Source organism: Ornithorhynchus anatinus, chromosome 7, assembly GCF_004115215.2.
Source record: "Ornithorhynchus anatinus isolate Pmale09 chromosome 7, mOrnAna1.pri.v4, whole genome shotgun sequence".
NCBI classification, from domain to species: Eukaryota; Metazoa; Chordata; class Mammalia; order Monotremata; family Ornithorhynchidae; genus Ornithorhynchus; species Ornithorhynchus anatinus.
This window is the reverse complement of record NC_041734.1, coordinates 48370445-48385488: the sequence shown is the minus strand read 5'-3', so window position 1 is coordinate 48385488 and position 15044 is coordinate 48370445. Positions and strand designations below refer to the sequence as shown.

Sequence of the window (15044 nt, the reverse complement as noted above, 5' to 3'; positions counted from 1 at the left end):
AAAAAGAGAGGGAAATGAAAGTGAGCAAGTGGAAACAACCTCCTGCCATTCTAACTGAAAGTGGGACTCAATTGGGTCCTGTCAAAGGTTTTTTGTGGGGTGGGAGGTAAATTATGATTGTTTCTGTTAGGGGAAGCAGCGTGGCTCAGTAGAAAGAGCCTGGGCTTCGGAGTCAGAGGTCATGAGTTCGACTCCTGGCTCTGCCATTTGTCAGCTGTGTGACTGTGGGCAAGTCGCTTAACTTCTCTGCGCCTCAGTTACCTCATCTGTAAAATGGGGATTAACTTTGAGGATCACGTGGGACAACCTGATTACCCTGTATCTACCCCAGTGCTTAGAACAGTGCTCTGCACATAGTAAGCGCTTAACAAATACCAACATTATTATTCTGTTGTGCCTGTAGCAGGAAGTTTGTTGATGTCTTGAGAAGCAGCATTATCTAGTGGTTAGAGCATGGGCCAGGAAGTCAGAAGGACCTGGGTTCTAATTCCAACTCTGCCACATATCTGCTGTGTGACTGGACAAGTCAACTTCTCCAGGCCTCAGTTACCTCATCTATAAAATGGGGATTAATGTAATGTTGGTATTTGTTAAGTGCTTACTATGTGCCGAGCACTGTTCTAGGAGCTGGGGTAGTTACAGGGTAATCAGGTTGTCCCACATGAGGCTAACAGTCTTCATCCCCATTTTACAGATGAGGTAACTGAGGCACCGAGAAGTTAAGTGACTTGCCCAAAGTCACACAGGGATTAAGTGTGTGAGCCCAATATGGGACAGTCACTGTGTCCAACCTGATTAACTTGTATCTACCCCAGCACTTATAATAGTATTTGCCACATAGTAAGTGCTTAACAACTACTATAGTTATTACTATTATTTTTATTTGGTTCCAGTCCTGGCTCCGCCACTTGTCTGCTGTGTGACCTTGGGCAAATCACAGCTTCTATGCCATTTACCTCATCTGTAAAATGGGGATTATGACTGTGAGCCCCATGTGGGACATGCACTGTGTCCACCCTTTCTACCTTATATCTACCCCAGTGCTTAGAACAGTGCCTGGCACATAGTAAGTGCTTAACAAATACCCTAAAAAAAATCCATTCACACCACTATACAAGGAAGCCTTGATAATTCACCTGGCTGGATGGTATTTTTCTAGGATGAATTTCAAAAGTACACAAGGAAGAAAATGATCTACCTTGACACATCTACGCTGAAGGCTCTTAGGAACAAAAATCAAAATGAGACTCGGGTTGCTGACCAGCACTCTATCATAAACAAAGTCATGTCAAATCCAGATTCAAAGGTAAGTGGTTTTGATTAACCGTCATTTAAGACAGTTGGGAGGTTGAAAGCTCCTTTGTCATTACCAGAAATCAAGGGGTAAGAACATGGTTGCAGGTGAAAAATGTTAGACTCTGAGCTCCTCGTGAGCAAGGATCATGTCTACCAATTCTGTTGTATTGTACTCTCCAAAGTACTTAATACGGTGCTCTGCAGGTAGTAAGCCCTTCATTAAAACAACCTCCTTTTGTTACTACATACCAGCTTTACATATTGTATGACCTTAGTGCTATATTTGTCTTTGTAGGTGCGATGCATTCAAGTGCAGAAAATCAGGTATGCTTGGAACATCTCCGAGGAACAGTTTCAGAAAGTTGGGTGAGTTTCTGCGATTATCTGCTAGAGTGACAGGGGAACACCCCACCAAATCTGGAATGCCACCGGCTGAGATTTTCTTACTTTTATCTTCCTAGGTTGTTAAATGACAGCTATTCCTGTTGTGATATACATTCTTTGTTTGGACCTGGTCTGACCAGTGAAGAGCAAGAAATTAGGTACAGTTCATAGCACTTCTTGAAAGTTTATGCTTTGGATGAAATAGATGCGCTTAATACCTGATATTTGTTGTTCGGAGTTTAATCTTCCCTCAACCAGGATTAGTCTCAATTCACTGAATGCTTTGAATAGAATAATTCAATTCTTCCCACTTGGCTTGCGCAAAAGGATGGGATGGTGCTTCGGGCATTGCTTTCTGCTTCCTTCAGGGATGTAAAATACAGATATTTTCATACATCACACATCTGCACATACAAGCATAGAATCTCTAACAATCATTCCCATGTCCCAAATATCCCTAGAGACCAAAGGAGGAAGAGGACCAAGGGCGGGAATGGGACAAAGCAGGAATGATTCCCTGGGCTTTCTTTGGGGTGTGTTCCATGGCCTTTCTGTGGCCATAAAACAGCCTCACCAGCACACCATTTTTTATCTGAGTTAGAGGGTGACAGTTGCCTAAAGCTAATGAACAGGGATATGACTCATTTTCTGGCTGCATTTTAGGAATAGCCAAGCTGTTGGAAGTGTGGAATAGATTATTTTTTTCCTTTTCCCATTAATTCCCATCCTTTTTCTTCTTCCCTTCTCCTTTTCTCTTCCCTATAACACGCAGAGCATCCCAGATTAACATGCTGTTTTAAAATTTTCTTGAGTCAAAAGGGAAGATCTGGACTGAATATAACATTTGAAAGATGCTTTCCTCACTAATAATAGCAGGGCTATTTGTTTAACACTTACTATGTGCCAACCACTGTACTAACACTATGGCAAATACAAGATAATCGAGTCAGATACAGACCCTGTCCTACAAGGTATTCACAGTTTAACAGGGAGAGAGAATAGGTATTTCCTTCTGTTTTATGGATGAGAAAACTGAGGCATAAGAAAGTTAAATGACTTTTCCAAGGTCACCCAGTAGGCAAGTGGAAGACCTGGAATTAGAACTCAGGCCCTTTGACCTCCAGGCCCAAGTTCTTACCACTAGTCCAAATAGTCTCTATGGAGTTTCCTTCTTGTCACATTTCTTTAGAGAGTCATGAGAAAATCTCCTGGTATTATCCAAAAAAAAAGTGAGGAGAGAATTTATCAAAATGTGATCTCTTTCTCTCTCTCAAATCTCCATTTCTAAACTGCTTTTTCCTGCCTTCCCATCTCCACCTTGCAGTCAGGAATTCGTAGTACTTGTAATCTGTAACTCATTACCTGACACATCCCTGCTCAATCCTTCAACTGGCTCCAGATAATATTTATAAATACAATAATTCAACTTTGCTCATGAAGAAATGACACTTGAAATAAAACCTGAAAATGATCAAATGCCACTTCTAAGGATCAGTGCTAAAGTTGGTATATCCCAACTCGTGGCTCACATAGCTATCTCCTAAAAAGTTAGTTCTTTCTGGTGAACAAGGAGACTAGCATTTCATTCTTTCCTGGAGTCTTAAAATTTATCCTCAGCCAATCAGTCAGTCATATTTATTGAATATTTGCTCTGTATCAAATACTCTCTTAAGTACTTGGCAGAGTATAGTATTAGAGTTGGTAGGCATGTTTCCTGCTCACAAGGAGTTTACAGACTAGAGAGGAGCTAATGTTCAATTCAGTCTCATCCTTATAATAATAATGATGGTATTTGTTAATTGCTTATTATGTGCAAAACACTGTTCTAAGCCCTGGGCTAAAACCTTTACAATCATCTTTCAAGGGTACAAGTTACCAGCTTCTAGAGCTGAATATCAAGCACCCTTCAATTTTTACCATTTTATAACTCAACAACTCATCCCTTAATGGATCCTCTGACTATCTACAAACAACATGCCAAAAAGAAGATACATGAAACACTTCATACATAAGTAAACTGTTCAAAAGTGTAGAAAGCATGAAATAATTACAGGGAAAAGTAGGCCTATTTCAAATGATTGATCCACAAAATATGGACCTGCACTGATTAATTACTCTGTTTTATCTCAGTTTTCCTCACCATTTTCTACACTGAACTCCCTGACCCTTGATCAGACAGTGAAAAGCAGTTTTCACTGAATTTTCAATAATAGTGTCAAAAGATTAACAAGGAAACAATGGTTCCTTATGATTATTTAGTTGGCATATTCATTTCTTAGACTGAGCATCCCATTAGAATGGGGACTCTGTCTAACCTATTTAATTTATTTAATCTATCCCAGTGTGTAGAACAGTGTTTGAAATACAGTAAGTGCTTAGCACCTATCACAAAAAATTCAATAACTTTGTTTCTAATATTAATAATTTGACCATCTTTTGCAGGAGATTTGTATGTGGACCAAATGCCATTGAGGTTGAAATTCAACCTATTTGGAAGTTACTTTTTAAACAGGTAACCTGTTTTCAGGGGTCACTGAGAGAGAGATATTCCTTCTGCCTAAAAGCTTGAATCAATATAAAAGTGTTCTTAAAAGATTCCTTCATTGCGGGTTTTCAGGGCAAACTTGTTGTAGTACTTGTTAAACAAAAGTAGTGAGGCCAGGCATTGTAATTATGTCATTTCCTGAAAATGAGAACCTCTGGAAATTACTTGTTGAGCAAACTGCTCTCCCTGATTTATCTTTTCCATGATTATAAATCAGGTGGTTTAGGAAGCTACACCAATTCTTACAGAACACTAAGATGTCACTAAATTTGCTGAGAGGGAGGCCCCAGTGGTTCTACTCCTAGCTCTGACATTGGTCTACCGTTTGACCTTGGACAAATTATTTAATTTCTCTATGCCTCCATTCCTAATCTGTAAAATGAAGACTCAATACTTGTTCATCTGCCCTCTGGGACCGTAAGCCCCAAGTGGTGACAGGGATTGTGTCCTTCATGAATATCTTGCATTTTCCACAGTGCTAGTACAATACATATGGTAAATGTTTAACAAATGCCACAGTTATTATTAGTCATACTGAACTCACCTTCCCATCCAAGCCCTATTCTTTCCATGACTTTCCCATCACTATAGGCAGCACCACCATCTTCCCTGCACCACAAGTCCATGACCTTGGCATTATCTTCGACTCATCTCTCCCATTCAACCATATATTCAATCTGTCACCAAGTCCTGTCAGTCGTACCTTCACAACATCACTAAAATCTGCCCTTTGCTCTTCATCCAAATTGCTACTATGCTGATCCAAAAACCTATCCTAGCCCATCTTGACTAATGCATCAGCTTCCCTTCACTCTGCTATCTGGATCATTTTTCTAAAAAAAAATTAGTCCTTATCTCCCCACTCCTCAAAAAAGTCCAGTGTGACTGCCCATCCACTTCCACATCAAACAGAAACTCCTTCCCATTGGCTTTAAAGCAATTTGTCCCCTTGCCCCCTCTTATATTACATCGTTGATTTCCTACAACAACCCAACATGCTCACTTCACTCCCCTAATGTCAGCTTATTCGCCAATACCTCAATCTTGCCTATCCTGCTCTCAAACCTTTGCCCCGGTGCTGCCTCTGGCCTGGACCTCCCTCCACACCCTTCTTATCTGACAGACTACCACTATCCCCACATTAAAAACCTATTAAAATCCCATCTCCTCCAAGAGACCTTCCCCAACTAAGTCCTAATTTCCCCTATTCTCTCTCTCCTGCATCATCTTTGCACTTGGATTCGTACCCTTTATTCACCCCACCTTCACCACAGGCCTTAAGTGCATATCCAAAATTTCATTTAATGTGTATCTTCTCCTCTAGATTATTAACTCCATGTGGGCAGAGAACATGTCTATAAGCTCTGTGTTATTGTACTCTTCCAGGCACTTGGTACAGTGTTCTGCACACAGTAAATGCTCAATATGACATTGACTGATAGTCATCCCTTTTGGCAATAATAATTAGAAACGTATGGCATACCTTTTCCTTATACATGTATACACATAATTATTCATTTGTGTGCCACTTTATCTCATCAGATCTGGTCTCTAAAGAGTTAGAATCTATTTATATGGGAGATTAGAATAGTAAGAGAAATATTGAAGGTTTAGGGAATGTTCTTTCCTTGAATTAGTGTTGATTCAATGTGCTACTAAGGACACATAAATTCAAAATACCAGTTCTTCTCCTCACCTGTTCTTCTCTAGTTCCATTAGAAGATTTTGTACTACACCAACAGAATAGCTATCCTTTGTAACTAAAATATGTTAATGCTGAAACAATGTCACAGGTTACTGCTCTAAAATGATTTAAAATAGAAAAAGAAAAAGATCTGCATGCTTTAAAATATTTTTTCCCAAAAAACCAGCTTGATAATGAGTGTTCAAGAACCTATTAGCTTGATATCCAGATGTCAGGGCATACCAAGATTAAAATAGAATTTCATTTATACACTCTAGATGACTAGAAGACTATAAAGGGGGACAGAACTGGTTTGAATTGATATTTCATTTCATTTATCATTCCCAAGAGACACCTTCTAAGATGAAATCTCTTAACCAACTCTGAATGAGCTTTTTGACTCACACCATACACTTACACTATGGAGTCCTATCTCCAACTTCCCTTTAGCTATGTTCTCTTTACTAGAACTGCAAAGGGATGGTGCAGGTATTAAGGGTGAGATTGATTGGGTTGGGGGGAAGATAGTAAAAACCTGGGAAGATGTATTGTTAGACCATAGAGACAATAGAATGAATAGTAAGTGATCTACTATTTATTCATGATTTGTAATTATTATATATAATGAGATAATAATAGTTGATGGGATATATATGCAATGGGGGTGAGAAGTCTGGATTTTGGTGGGGGTTTCCGTTTCTGTGTGCCCTTGAAAGAGTCATTTAAGTCATTTAACTTCCTGGGATCTCAGTTTTCCCATCTATTCAGTGGGAATAGTGACTAAGCCTGAGCCCTGTGGGTTTTGCAGAAATTGATGAGTGATAATCTGCAATTTATTTATTTATATTAATGTCTGTCTTCCCCTCTAAGCTAAGGGAATGTTTTTGTTATATTGTGATACTGTGCTCTCCCAAGCACTTAGTACAGTGCTCTGCACACAGTAAGCTTTCAGTAAATACCATTGACTGACTGACCAACTAGTGAGAGTAGTGTAAAAGGCTGCAATATCCCTAAATGAAAGGTACAGTGGTCATTAGCTTGTTAAAACTGTGTCCATCACAGCATGTAAACAATCAAATCTGTAGCTTCCCCTCTAGACTGTAAACTCCTAGTGGGCAAGGAAAGTCTCCACGAACTCTTATGTTGCAGTCTCCCAAGTGCTTAGGACAGTGCTTGGCACACAGTGATCAATAGATAAGATTGATTGATTAAAATGGTTCAATCATCAGCAATGATATTAACAAACAGACCCCCTGATATTTCTACTCCATCTAGGTAGAACAAGAAGGATAAAAGTAAATAGCCTGGGATTTGTCAGAAGAGGGCTAGACATTTCCTCCAAAGAAAATGTCAATTAATCAATCAATTAATCAATCAATTAATCAATCAATAGTAGTTCTTGAGAGCTTACTATGTGCAAAGTTCTGTATTAAGCACCTGGAGAGTGCAATATAATAGAGTTCGCCCGCAAGCCCCTTGCCCTCAAGGATCTTTCCATCTAGAGAGGGAGACAGACACTAAAATGAATTATGGTATGCACAGAAGTAATATTGGGCCGAGGATGGGGTGACTAACAAGTATTTAAAGAGTACCGATCCAAGGGCACAAGTGAAACAGAAGTAAGAGAGGGAGTAGGGAAAGGGAGGTCATAGAGAAGGGATCTTGGAGGAGGCTTGATTTTAGTAGGACTTTGAAGGTGGGGAGAGTGGCGGTCTGTCATATATGAAGGGGGAGGGAGTTTCGGACCAAAGGGAGACCATGGACAAGTCCTATCAGCAATTCCTAAAGCAGACATAACGGAACTGGTAGAAGGAATTGAGAAAGCATATAAGGAGAGGGTTGTCATTTCTGTGCATAATGTGCTTAGAAAATGCAAAATGTTAAGCACTTATGACAAATCTGTTTCATTTGACAAATTATTTCTAAAACTCAATTTTCGTACTTGATTAAAAAGGACAGCTTGTCAATCATTTTGCTTAGACCACATGATGTCTAAATTCAGACATTTATTTGTCCCATGTAGATAACAACAACTGCTGAGAAGTTTTAGGAATGAGCTCATTGTGGCAGGGAATGTGTCTGTTTATTGCAGTGCACTCTCCCAAATGTTTAGTATTGTGTTCTGCACACAGCTAGCTTTCAATAAATGTGATTGAATGAATGAATTATAATAAATTTGCGACCTTCTGGATGGCTAAAGAATCTTAGAAATGCTTTACAAAAGTGTTGTTTCGTTTTGACTGTTGGGACTTAGTTGAGCGATAACGGATAACTTCTCAAAATGACAAGTGTGTTTCTGCTTGCAGGTTTTAAATCCATTTTATGTGTTTCAAGCTTTCACCTTGACTATGTGGTTGTCTCAAGGTTATACTGAATATTCTGTGGCTATCATCATCCTGTCCATCATCTCTATTGTTTTAAGCGTATATGATCTCCGCCAGGTAAGTCCCTTTCAGAAGTTGTTCATTTTGTGTTTGTACAGGTATCTGCTTTAATCCAAGATCAAGAAGTGAGGTGTAGGGCACCCAATCAGTTTTCAGCCACTCCTTTAAAAAATGCTTTCTGAAAATTCATGTAATAATGCTCTAAACATAAGAAATAATTCAAAGTTTGTTTCTCATTCTACTGCTCTGATTTATATGATTTTTTGTGTGCTATTAGACATGTGAGCTAATCTTTTTCCCTCCTTAGTTGCCCATTACCAAAGGACCCTGCTGTGCAGAGTAACATGATGAGGGAGGCAAAACTGTACAGTTTGAAGAGAGTTAATGTCTAGCTAAGCCCGGGAAGATCAATATCTAAGGGTCAGAGGGAAACTGATAGTTGGACATGAGTCAGCAATGCAATAACATCAGTGCCACCTACATCCCGCAGTTAAATCAAATGGCAAGAAAGGATCACAAGCAATCAAATTCACCAGCCTTGAATCAATGTTAGTTACATTACATCTTTGCCCTGTTGGACATGTGAGGAGAGTGGAAAACAGCAGGAAATCCAGTACCTGCTGAGTGTGAACTGAGTGGGGCAAGGAGGTGGTAAGGGTGACTGTTAAAGTGGAAATCAAAGGAAACATCTTTAAAAGAAATACTGAAACAAAACCTCAGACAAGGTGAAATGGCTGTGGATAGCTTCAAGCCAGCAGCAGCAAATATGCCAGCCTAGCATAAGGCAGTAAGAATCAATCAGTGCTATTTACTGAGCTTTTACTTTGTGCAGAGCTGGTATTAAGAGCTTGGGAAAGTACAGTACAGTTAGTAGACATGATCCCCTCTCTCAAAGAGCTTACAGTCCTTTAGAGAAGATTGTAACCCCCAGGAGCCAAAGAGAAAATGGAATCAGAAACTGTAGGTAGGAAACACATCCATATATCCAGGGGCAATCTTTGATAATCTCTTTCTGACTGGCTACATGTAATTATGCACTACTGTTACCAGCCACTGAAAATCAAGCAGTCAATCATAATTATTGAGCATGTGCAGGGCATTGAATTAAGTGCTTTGGAGAGTACAATGTAACAATATAACCGAGTTGGTAGGCACATTCCCGGCCCACAATGATGTTACAGTTTAGAGCGGGAGACAGACTTTAATATAAATTATGGGTACATACGTGAGTATATTGGGACTGAAGGGGGGTAGGCGAATAAAGGGAGCAAATCAGGCCAATGCAAAAGGGAGTGGGAGAGAGTAAATGAGATCTTAGTCAGGGAAGGCCTCTTGAAGGAGATGTGCCTTCAATAAGGCTTTGAAGGTGGGGAGAGTAATTGTCTCTACGATATTAAAAGGAAGGGCATTTCAGGCCAGAGACAGGACATGGTTGAGAGGTCAGTGACAAAATGTACAAGATCAAGATACAGTGAGTCTGTTGGCTTTAGATGACTGAAGAGTGCTGGCTGGGTTGAACTAAGAGAGCAGTGTGGTGAGGTAATAATAATAATGTTGGTATTTTTTAAGAGCTTACTACATGCAGAGCACTGTTCTAAGTGCTGGGGTAGATACAGGGTAATCAGGTTGTTTCACATGAGGCTGACAGTCTTAATCCCCATTTTACAGACGAGGGAACTGAGGCACAGAGAAGTTAAGTGACTTGCCCACAGTCACACAGCTGACAAGTGGCAGAGCCGGGATTCAAACCCATGACCTCTGACTCCCAAGCCCAGGTTTTTTCCACTGAGCCACGCTTCTAGGTAGGAAGGCGCAAGGCGATTGAGTGCTTTAAAGCCAATGATAAGGCATTTCTGTTTGATGCAGAGGTGGATGGGCAATTACTGAAGATCCTTGAGGAGTGGGGAAACAGGGACTGAATGTTTTTATAGAAAAATGATCCAGGCCAGTGGAGAGAAGTATAGACTGGAATGGGGAGAGACGGAGGTAAGGAGGTCATCAAGGAGGTTGATTCATTAATAAAGGCAGGATAGGATACATGCTTGGATTAATATGGTAGCAGTTTAGATTAGAAGAAACAGAGGATTTTAGCGATGTCGTGAAGATTGAACCGACAGGATTTAGCGATAGATTGAATATGTGGTTGACTCAGTGAATTGAGCCAAGGAAAATGCAAAGTTGTGGGGTTTTGGTACAAGAAAGATGGTGATGCTGTCTACAGTGATGGGAAAGTCAGAGGGAGGACAGGGTTTGGGTGGGAAGATAAGAAGTTCTGTTTTGGTCATGTTCGGTTTGAGGTCATGGCAGGACACACAAGTGGAGAATCTTGAAGGAAGGAGCAGCAGAAGCAGCCTAGCTCAGTGGATACAGCACAGGCCTTGAAGTCAGAAGGTCATGCGTTCTAATCACCACTGTCACTTACCTGCTGTGAGACCTTGGACAAATCACTTCACCTCTCTGTGCCTCAGTTATCTCATCTGTAAAATGAGGGTTGAGACTGTGAACCCCACATGGGACTGGGATTGTGTCCAACCTGATTTGCTCATATCCACCCCTGGCTTAACAAATACCAGAATTGTTATTATTATTAGGAAATAAATGTGAGACTGTTGAGAGGGGAAGCGATCAGGGCTGAAGATGGAGATTTGAGAATCATCCACATAGAGGTGGTAGTTGAAGCCGTGGGAAGGAATGAATTCTCCAAAGGAGTGCATGTAGATGGAAAATTGAAGGGGACCCAGAACTGAACCTTGAGGGACACACACAGGTAGGGGGTGGGAGGCAGAGGAAGAGTCCATGAAAGACACTAAGAATGAGCTGGCAGGGAGATAGGAGGAAAACCGGGAGAGGACAATGTCAGTGAAGCTGAGGTTGGATGATGTTTCTAGGTGAAGAGGATGATCGACAGTATTGAAGGCAGCTAAGAGATTGAAGAAGATTAAAATAGAGTAGAAGCCATTGGATTTGTGACCTCTGAGTGGGTGGTTTCTGTATTGTGAAGGGGACAGAAGCCAGATTGGAAGGGGTCAAGGAGAGAATTGGAGGAGAGAAACTTGAGACAGCGGGTGTAAACAACTCAATCAAGAAGCTTGGAGAGGAATGGTAGGAAGGAGGTGGATCAATAACTGCATATTCATTCATTCATTCCTTCATTCAACTGTATTTATTGAGCACCTACTGTGTGCATAGCAATGTACTAAGGTCTTGGAAAGTACAATTCAGCAATAAAGACAGACATCGAAACAAGTAAATAGGTATCAATATAAATAAATAAAATCAAAGCTATGTACACACACACACACACATATATACATATATATATATATGTGTGTGTGTGCTGTGGGGTGGGGAAAGGGGGAAAGAGAAAAGGGAGCAAGGTGTAGTGACATAGAAGAAAGTGCGCCTTCAGTAGGGCTTTGATGGGGGGGAAGAATGATTAATGGATTTGGAAAGGGAGGGCTTTCCAGGCCAGAGGCAGGATGTGGACCAGAGGTCGGCGGCAAGACAGGTGAGATCAAGGCACAGTGAGAAGGTTAGCACCATAGTAGTGGAGTGTGCGGACTGGGTAGTAGAAGAAGAAAGGTGAGGTGAGAAGGGACAAGGTGATGGAGAGCACTGAAGCCAGTGGTGAGGAGTTTTTCTTTGATATTGAGGTTGATAAGCAACCACTGGAGATTTTTGAGGAGGGTGGTAACATTCCCTGAATGTTTCTGTAGAAAGATAATTCCAGCAGCAGAGTGAAGTATGAGCTTAAGTGGAGAGAGGCAGGAGGTTGGGTGGTCAGAAAGGAGGCTGATGCAGCAATCCATTTGGGATAGTAATTGTATTAATGTAGTAGCTGTTTGTGTGGAGAGGAAAGGGAGGGTCTTGGCGATGTTGTGAAGGTGAGACCGGCAGGATTTGGTGATGGTTTGGATATATGAGGTGAATGAGAGAGTGGAGTCAAGGATGTCACAAAGGCTTGTAAGATGGGAAGGATGGTTGTGCCATTCACGGTGACGGGAAAGTTCAGGAGAGGACAGGGTTTAGGAGGGAAAATGAGCTCTGTCTCGGACACGTTGAGTTTTAGGTGACAGGAGGACATCCAAGTAGAGATGTCATGAAGGCAGTAGAAGATGAGAGTTTGGAGGGAGGGAAAGAGAACAGAGGAAGAAACATAGGGTCAAGGGAAGGTTTTTTTTTTTAAGATAAAGTAGAAATGACATGGGATAAATTGAGGGAGTCTGAAGATGAGAGGTCCCAAAAAGGAACGAGATTGGTTTTGCAGAAGGGAGAAATGGATGTGCGGGAGAGAGTGTGTGGTTGGAGGTTGCTTTCTTTGGCAAACCAAGCAGCTATACCAGGAAAGGAGAAAAATCAGCCTTCAAAATTCAGGCCACTAGTTCAGTTGAGCTTTCAAATTAGAAAAGCAACATCAGCAAAAATCAACAGCCCTCCAAAACCCCCAAAGTTTTATTAGGCAAAAGTTTAATCATTCAAATCTGATATATTCAATTATCCACTCTATCATGTGGAATAACATTTTTTCAAAGTTTATGTTTATCCTATGACGACTCGTGAATATATGAAATTTCATCTAAGAACTATTTACCTGATTTAGTACACTTTCCAAGGCACATCTATTGCCAAAGGCCTCTGGACTCCAGTTCAAAGCAGTTGCCTACATGCGATAAATATTTCCCACTTAATAGAAACCAGAACCAATCAGGACTACCCTCACCGTCCAGGAAATTAAATCTAAACAAATAATTCTTGTGTTGTATCATGAAAGCTTCACAGTACCCTTTTGAAGACCAATGAACATTTCAGAAATTTGAGAAAAATTTCCAATTGTTGGAATTTGTGAGTTGCGTACACCTAGATAGGATCTGAATACTTATAGATTATGAGCCCCATGTGGGACAGGGACCTTGCCAGAGATGATTATCTTATATTTAACAGAATTCTTTGTACAGTTCTTGGCACACGAGCACTCAATATATGTCACAATTACTATCATTCATGCCTGGAGTTTCCAGTACTCTACCAGTCTCTGCTATGGGAGGCAGAGTCAAACAGAGGCATACCCATTACATTCCTAGCTTAGCCAGTGGCAAGTGAGTGGAAGGCAACCTATTACAAGTCAAATTTCACCTGTGCTGGGCAGCAGCGGCATGGGAGAGAGTCAAGGGTGGAGATTCAAATTTACTCTCCAGAAGGAGGCAACGGTAAACCACTTCTGTATTTTGACCAAGAAAACTCTATGAATACACTAGCAATGTGGTTCAGTGGAAAGAGCCTGGGCTTGGGAGTCAGAGGTCATGGGTTCGAATCCCGGCTCTGCCACTTGTCAGCTGTGTGACTGTGGGCAAGTCACTTCACTTCTCTGTGCCTCAGTTACCTCATCTGTAAAATGGGGATTAAATGTGAGCCTCACATGGGACAACCTGATTGCCCTGTATCTACCCCAGCGCTTTAAACAGTGCTCTGCACATAGTAAGCACTTAACAAATACCAACGTCATTATTATTATTATTATTATTATTACACTACCAGAACGACTGCCAATAGAGGAGGGGCATTCTGGAAGGGATGTATCCATGCAGTCGTTGTGGGTCAGAGATGACTCAACAGCATACAACAATTATTATGAAGACAAAATTAGAAGATGAGCTTCAAGGCTCCTAAGCATTCTAGTCAATGGCTGACCCTGGCATTTCATATTTTGTCTTTATTAATAATAACAACGGTAGGTTTGAATTCTATGTTTCCTTTGCAAAAGACTTGCTTTATTTAGGTGACTATCTGTCAGGTCACACTGGACTGCATGTTGACTTCATCTATTTTCTTGTTTGTTTTGTGTTGTAGTAGTAGTTGGTTTTTAAAGAAAAGCATTCCTCATGGTTCTTTCTGGAGTCCCTTCCTCCCGCTACTAGTGACTTGGTAAAAAGTGCATTTGAGACAGGAAAATAAAGTAGAAGTGGGGATCTGAAGAAACACTTCTGCCAGATTTCACTAGGTCACTGATCTAGATTTATTTTCTTAGAATGTTAATGCTAGTTACCCATTTTTAATTTTTGATTTTGTAATTTACAGCAATCAGTAAAACTGCACAATCTTGTTGAAGATCACAACAAAGTGCAGGTTACAATCTGCGTAAAGGATCAAGGTGGGTTCTAGTTTAAACTGTTCTATCAATTTTCTAACATTTTTATTAGGAATGTGATCCTACTTGTACCGTAAATTTACTTGAAAAACGTTCTTAATAAACGGCAATGTGCTCTTGAACAGATTGAGAATAAATAAAATAAGAGAAGCGAATCCTTATCTAGTTTTCACTACTCCCTAGGTCTGCAGGATCTGGAGTCGCGGTATTTGGTACCTGGTGATATCTTTATTATTCAAGGAAAATTTTCATTGCCGTGTGATGCCATCTTGATTGATGGGAGCTGCATAATAAATGAAGGCATGCTGACAGGTATGAGCCAAGGGACAAGAGACAGAGACCGTGTCTTACCGCCACTTGGTTATTCTTTCTCGGAGCTTAGTAGAGTGCTTTCCCCCCGGCAGTCAGCCCTTATTAAATAATAAAAATAATAATAATTAGTGCATTTGTTAAGCACTTACTATGTGCTGAGCACTATTTTAAGTGCTGGGGTAGATAAAGGTAATCAGGTTGTCCCTTAATCTCCATTTTACAGATGAAGCAACTGAGGCACAGAGAAGTCAAGGTCATTCAATCGTATTTATTGAGCACTTACTATGTGCAGAG

General features: G+C 40.6%; 1 protein-coding gene across 1 annotated transcript in view; it reads left to right on the top strand.

The window, feature by feature from the left end:
* The window catches only part of ATP13A5 (ATPase 13A5), an 85434-nt gene that overhangs the window by 9838 nt on the left and 60552 nt on the right, over positions 1-15044 (top strand). Inside the window, exons 3-9 of the mRNA XM_029069488.2 lie at positions 1160-1306; positions 1592-1662; positions 1758-1838; positions 4123-4192; positions 8216-8350; positions 14369-14441; positions 14622-14750. Of these exons, the coding sequence (XP_028925321.1) occupies positions 1160-1306; positions 1592-1662; positions 1758-1838; positions 4123-4192; positions 8216-8350; positions 14369-14441; positions 14622-14750 (706 nt within the window). The remainder of the gene's footprint in view (positions 1-1159; positions 1307-1591; positions 1663-1757; positions 1839-4122; positions 4193-8215; positions 8351-14368; positions 14442-14621; positions 14751-15044) is intronic.